The 7,500-nt window shown below is 41.5% G+C and overlaps 1 protein-coding gene across 1 annotated transcript in view; it reads left to right on the forward strand.

Annotated features, from left to right (window-relative positions):
- The first annotated feature begins 4,657 nt into the window (after positions 1–4,657).
- LOC138020402 (uncharacterized) overlaps positions 4,658–7,500 on the forward strand; it is a 4,218-nt gene continuing 1,375 nt past the window's right edge. Inside the window, exon 1 of the mRNA XM_068867395.1 lies at positions 4,658–7,500. This exon is cut by the window's right edge and continues 1,375 nt beyond it. Within this exon, the coding sequence (XP_068723496.1) occupies positions 4,658–7,500 (2,843 nt within the window).

Raw genomic sequence — 7,500 nt, forward strand, 5'->3', positions numbered from 1 at the left:
CTCTCATAGACACTCGAAAGGTTCACGGGTGGATTCAACGGGATTCCAACTCATGACCTCGGGGCGTTGACGGTGCAATGCTCTAACAACTGAGCTTTGCAGCCACTCGGATGGGGCCAGGTTTATTTGTTGGAACCATGTGCTGAACATCCCGTGAAAGAACTCGATAAATGAATTAAATGTAACATGATGGTTGAAGTGCGGGTTATAGATAATAGGGAGGAGACATCCTCGTACCTCTTAATTGTGACTGCAAAATGGCAGCAAAGGCTGTTGTTAACCCTTTGCAGACAGTTGTGTCTCATTTAATAAGCTTCTTTTTATGGGAAAACATATCCCCGCAGGACTACTACTTTTCCTAGATTTTGAAAACGCCTTTGAGATGCCTAGAATGCTGCTTTTTTAGTAACATCTCTTCAATATTTTGGTTTTGATCCAAACATTTTAAAATGGGTTAAATGTTCTTATAGCGATATCGAACGCTGCGTTATTAACAATGGTTGGATAAGCAATCCCTAAGAGGGGTAGGGCAGGACAGCGTTGTCCGTCATCGTGATCTCCATATCCCTTTCCATTTTGAAGCACGTATGTTTCATTTACTTTTTTCTCTAAGCTCTTGATCCTTTGGTAGCCAAAAATGGTAGCAAGCAAGTTAACAACATGAACTTCCGTTTTTTGATAGTTAAGCTGACTTATATGCCCTTGCCATGACATGAATAAATATAAACAGGCCTTTCAAATCGGTTTTGTTTATTTGCAGAAAATCTGGTCGTTAGATTTTCTTAGTAATTTGCATTAAATAAGCTTGTAACGATGCTCACAAGTTATCACTATTTTAATAATTAATTGACAGTTGTGAGAGAGATCTTTAATTATCCCTTGCTGAAGGTTCACTGAAATATCTAGAATTTCTTCTGTTAAAGTTCAAATTTGTTTCAATACTCCAGTTACTTATTTTCCTGTCAAATTTCGTTAAATGTTAACGAGTGGTTCTCGAAAAATAAGCATATTTCCGAGGAATCTATTTCCGCATTCAATAGCATTTTTTCAACTTATTACGCATGCGCTGAACTTAACTGAGTTCTTTCGATAACAAAGAAAAATCTGTGAATTGCGGAGTTCTTTGCATCGTTACCTTTTCTAACGTACTTTTCTAATAGAAGACTAAAACCATCAAAACACTTTGTTCAATTAATTAGGAGGAAAAGTAGTACAGATAGCAGAAACATTGAGGAAATAAATGATTACTGTATTAAAGCCACGTTTATTATTATTTTTTTGCAATCCTTGCGTTCGCACTGCATTGCGTTAGAAAGAGCGCTCGCGAAAACTGTGTTCAGCCACCTTAAGCCAATGCGCAGACGATGCAAGTTTGATGTTAAATGACTCACAGATTTAATTTTTAGGTGATGTTTAAACGGGCTCAACCTCAATAATAAGAAAACATAAGCTTTCTGGGTCAGGGAAAATCCTTAAGGAACAGATATTCTTTTCCCTGAAAGGACCTTTTAAATGGCAATACATCAAAGCGTATGCACTCTTCAGGTGTCTGGTTTTGGGATGATCCTGACTGACAATGAACTTCTGGGGCCAGTTGCTCGAAGCCTGGTTAGAGCTAACCTTTCGTTAAGAAGTATCAAAACCTATAGATTTCCATGGTAGTTAACGCTGGATGGCATTAACCATGCTTCGAGCAAACCGGGGCGCCAGAACTACAAACCTGAGAAATTTCAAAAAGTGAAAAATATGCTAAGAAGCTGGGAATATCGTAGATTAAATTGAAGTGGGAAAATCAAGTTTTAAAAAGCCTTGTAGTTAAAACAACTACTCTGGAGGTGGCCTCAAATGATAGACATAATATACTTTCAAAAGGTTTGAGAATACTCCTCCCTTCTTTTCAGGTAACTTCGATAAATAAAAGGTATTAATGGTATTTTAAAGACCTTAGATAATTTCTCAAAAGAAATTCCCATAATCTGGTCTTCATTATGTTAATTTATTTTGAAGGGGCTTTACACGCGTAAGTAATGTTTTACAACATTCCAACTAGGTAAAACTCCGGGAAATGACGGTCTACCAATTGAATTCTATAATGTATTTTGGTCGTCAATTGGTAAAATGGTGGTCGAAAGCTTAAATGAGGCTTATGAAGAGGGAGAAATGTCAAACTCACAAAGGCAAGGTGTCATTACACTTATCGAAAAAAGAGGTAAAGACAGAACCCATCTTGAGAATTGGAGACCGATTTCGCTCACTAATGTTGACACTAAAATAGCATCTAAAGAGATAGCAACACCAATTACTAAAATTATACCAGAGATAATTCACAGCAATCAGACTGGATATGTTTCAGGTCGATACATAAAGAAAGCAGCTAGATCAATTCTACATATCATGGAATACACTAAAACATTCAATATTCAGGGTATACTATTATTTATAGATTTTGAAAAGGCATTCGACAGCCTTGAATGGAATTTTATGTTTAAATGTTTAGAGATTTTCTGCTTTGGTCCTAGTCTTGTAAGATGGGTAAAAACTTTTTATAATAATGTATCCAGTTACATCGTAAACAATGGATCTTTTTCTGCTAATTTTGAGTTAAGCAGAGGTGTTAGGCAAGGGGACCCTCTGTCGCCATATCTATTTGTGATCGCAATTGAGACTTTAGCTGCTGCAATCCGAATTAGTACTGATATTAAAGGAATTAAATTAGACTTAGAGGAATGGAAAATTGTCCAATATGCAGATGATCTCACTGCCTTTTTATCTGATTTGACATCCGCACAAAATCTCTTTAAATTACTTGATCGTTTTGGAAGTGTCGGGTTTAAAAGTTAATTGTACTAAAACAGAGGCAATGTGGATTGGTTCGTGTCGTGACAGTCCCGAGATGCCCTTATCCCTAAACTGGCGCAAAAGTGTAAAAGCTCTTGGGGTACACTTTAGTTATGACAGAGAAGTGTCTTTTCGGAAACATTTTTACGACAAGATCACTGAAATTAAATAACAAATACATCAGTGGAGCTGGAGAGGTCTCTCTTTATTTGGTAAAGTATCAATTATCAAACGTCTTCTTCTCCCTAAATTGGTTTATATATTTTCTATCCTCTCACCTCCCTCGGATTTCAGCTCGCTGATTCAAACGAAAATATATAAATTCTTGTGGAAAGGGCCTGATAAAATAGCCAGGAGAGCTGCAATTAATAGTTCTGACTATGGGGGGTTAAGTATTGTTAACGTAGTGTTTGTACTATGTAATTAATTCATAGTTTAGGAAATTGCGGTAGCCTCGTACACGCCCAACAGGAAACTTAAATAGTAGATAAACCTCAACTTTAATTAAGCAGTTCAGTTTTTACCAGATATCTGAATTGGACATGTTTCATGTGATTTACTGCTTACCTGTTACACTGTTTTATGGTTATCCCGATCAAGGAAAATTAAGAAAACTCGCCATAGAAATCGAATAAAAAACATTATCAGTTATACGATTGCGAGTGTTCTTCGGTAGTGGATCGTCTTAGTTCTCTTGCGCAACATCATTCGATTTCTGGTTAACCAAGGTTCGTAACGAGTTCAAGACGATAAACAATGTCTGAAGCACGAGAAAACGCTATCAAACAGGCCAAGATAAAACGGAGAAATTGTAAGGGCGCGCTAACCCGTCAAGGAAAAGTTGTTTGTCATAAATTATCTGCAAATCGGCCAGCGGAAGAAATCAGAAAGGAACTGAAAAAATATGAACTGGCATTCGAAGATCTAGTATCAAAACACGAGGAATTCTTACTGCTTCTCGAAGACGACGAGCAATTCGAGCACGAAGAATCATGGATGGAAGAATGTCAGGAAACATACCTAAAGCTTTCAACCGACACAGAAGATTTTTTAAAGGAACAATTACATGTAGTCTTAAGTCAAAGCTCACACGAAAAGAGCATTGCAGGAACTTCTGCCACTGTCAGCGCACCGGAAAAAACAACGGAAAATGTTATCATCCAAGAAGAAATTCACACTGAAAACACAATTAACCAGAAAGGAAAAACTGCAATTTCATCTTCCAGTCATCAGTCTTCTCAAGAACATGCACCCGAGATACAGAATTCTACCGCCGATAATGTGCAAGTTACTGATAACGTAATGACTAATGACATTACAGACACACCGCCTGTCAACGTAAATGGAGACAGCACGCAATCAGTTTTCCGGATGGTAAAAGTTCTCAGGCGACGTCAGGGAATTCGCGATCTTCAAAGCGGATTTCAAACATCTGGTGGAGGCACGATACAGTAAACGTGATTCGATTACCATTCTAAGAGCAAGCTTGAATGGAAAGCCTTTGGAATTAATAAAGGGAATTGGCCAGGACTACGATGCCGCATGGGAGCATCTGGAATCAATCTATGGAGACCCACGATTTGTTGCTGACACTATCACGCAAGATATCGCCCGTTTTTGTGACTTAGTGCACCTCGTGAGACGAAGTTTCAACACCCTTTCGGAAGTTGGGCGGCAAAATGACATGGACAATAATCACATGTTGGCGATTATTGAACAAAAAATGTGTTCCGACGACCGCAAAGTTTGGTCACGTTTCTTAGAAACCACAAAATGTCACGCCACACTGGAAGCGTTAATGTCCTGGATGACATCCGAAATGAAATCTAGAATGAGAGCCACGGCACCGCTGAGAAGTTCTAAGCACCTAAACGTCAATCAGATATCAGCATTTGAGAAAAAAGGGACAGCAAACCACAAGTGCTGGTTGTGTAAGGTGTCAACCCACTGGACGGACCAGTGCCAGAAATTTATGTCAATGTCCCCCAGCGACCGTCTCAAGGCCGTCAAGGAGAACCATAGTTGTTTCAGTTGTCTGAAAAGAGCTGGTCGTGATCATAATGTTTCCAACTGTTCCCGCAGACGCCAATGCAGTGAGTCATTTAACGGAAGTCAGTGCAAATACTTTCACCACCCATTGTTACACGGTGCCAATGTAACGAATTCCGCTACAGCCTTAACAGTTTCATCCGTTGCGGGCAGCAAACAGGCAATTCTTCCAGTCATTCTTGTGGAAATTCTGGGATCTGAAAATGTCAAAAGGCAAGGAAACCTGCTCCTGGACTCTGGTGCTCAGGTCAGCTTAATCAAGTTGTCAGTAGCAGACGAACTCGGTCTTAAGGGAAAGGAAGTCACCATCACCATAGCTAAAGTTGGAGGGGAGGAAGAAGAATTGATAACGAAGCTATTCCGTGTTCGCATCCGATCACTGGTGAGCCGAAATGTTATCCATACTGTTACAGCCGTGGGCATCCCGTGTATAAGCAGTGACATTACCGAAATAAAGCTCAGTCACGTTGCTGGAATTTTTGGCCTCGGAAAAGAGGAAATCCGCCGAAAAAGTGGCCCGGTTGACCTACTCGTTGGCATTGACCACCCAAAACTGCATACAGGTGAGACCAGGGAAGCTGCTAACCTTATAGCAAGACAGTCCCCCCTTGGCTGGGTAATATTTGGAGCCACATCCGGAAAACATGAACAAGTGAACCGCGTCTTTAGCGTAAAAGTCCCCACGCCTATAGACATGACTGACTTTTGGACAACAGAAACAATGGGAGTCGCTGCCAAGCCTTGTGAATGTGAAGCTGACAAGTTAAGTCCCGTAGAACGCAGAGAATTGAAAATTATTGAAGACTCCTGTCAAAGGATTGGACACCAGTGGCTAATACCCTACCCATGGAAACGAGATCCGAAGGAACTGCCAAACAATGAAGCACAAGCTAAGAAGAAGCTGGAAGCAATTGAGAGCCGCCTGTCAAAAACACCGGAGCATGCAGCTGCCTATGACAGACAAATGATGGAAATGACAGAGATGCAGTTTGCACGCAAGCTCACAAAGCAGGAATTGGAGACATACAAGGGACCAATCCATTACATTGCCCACCACGAGATAGTGAGACCCGAAAAGACAACGCCCATCCGCATAGTCTTCAACTCATCTGCTTCATTTCAAGGTCACCGACTAAATGATTACTGGATAAAAGGGCCTGACCTGCTAAACAGCCTCTTTGGAGTCACCTTACGATTCAGAGAAAATGAAGTAGCTGTAACCGGAGATATCTCAAAGATGTATCACAGGGTTCTTATCCCCGAGCAAGATCAGCAAGTACACCGATATCTTTGGAGAAACATGGAAACTAATCGAGAGCCTGATGTTTATGTAAAGACGGTGCTGACGTTTGGAGATAAGCCTGCACCTGCTATGGCACAGATCGCTCTGAGAAAAACCGCAGATCAAGCAAAGGATTCGTATCCCGAAGCTGCCCAGGTATTGAAGAACAACACCTACATGGACGACATTTGTGATTCAGTCCATTCCGTTCAAAAGGCCAAGCGACTGACAACTGAGCTGGATGAAGTATTGCTGAAAGGTGGATTTCAAGTCAAGGGATGGCTCTCAAACCAGTCCTTAGAGAACGAAATTATCAGACAAGAGAATCCTGAAATGAAATTGCTGCAAGGCCAAACACAAGAAAAGATACTAGGAACTGTTTGGAATCATGCCAAAGACATGCTCCTGTTCAACGTTAACCCGCCTAACGACATTACTCTGACCAAGAGAACAGTACTCAGCCAGATTGCTCGAATATTTGATCCAGTTGGATTCGCAGCAGCCTTTCTAGTTCGCGCTAAAGTCGGAATGCAGCGTCTGTGGCAACAAGGCTTAGAATGGGATCAAGAGCTGCCTTCAGCATCACGGGAAGAATGGATTCGTTTCTTCCAAGAAATGGGAGACTTGAATCACGTGACCTTTGAAAGATCCCTCACCCCAGCGGACGCGATTGCACTCCCAATACTCTGTATCTTTTCTGACGCATCCAACGAAGCGTTTGGAACCTGTGCCTACGTCAGATGGCGAACCGAGAGCAATGAGTATGACACACGATTCATAGCCGCCAAATCAAGAGTAGCCCCACTGAAACCGTTGACCATACCCCGCCTAGAACTACAAGCAGCAGTACTAGCAACCCGGCTATATCAGTCCATAGCAGAAGAGTCAAGACTGCAATTTGAGAAAGTCGTATTCTTCTCAGACAGCAACATCGTATTGTCATGGATTCGCAGTCAAGCGAGAGGGTTCAAACCGTTTGTGTCCGCCCGAGTCGCAGAAATTCAAAGCAATTCTGACCCGTCTCAGTGGAGACATGTCCCTGGAGAGTTAAATGTCGCTGATGACGTCTCTCGTGGCATACCGGCACAACGACTGATTGGCAGATGGAAGCAGGGACCAGAATTCTTACGACTGCCCGAGGAGGAGTGGCCTCAAGAAAACTTAACAGCTGACCTAAGCGAAGTAGACAAGGAACGCCGTAAAACTCAAGCCATTCTGCTCACCGGTTCCCATGAAGTTATCGACTGTAAGAAGTTTTCAAACTGGAGAAAACTTGTCAGGACAAGCGCCTATGTATTTAGATTCATCAGGAATCTACGTACCCGATGTCA

Source organism: Montipora capricornis, chromosome 10 (assembly GCF_036669925.1).
Source record: "Montipora capricornis isolate CH-2021 chromosome 10, ASM3666992v2, whole genome shotgun sequence".
In the NCBI taxonomy this organism is placed as follows: domain Eukaryota; kingdom Metazoa; phylum Cnidaria; class Anthozoa; order Scleractinia; family Acroporidae; genus Montipora; species Montipora capricornis.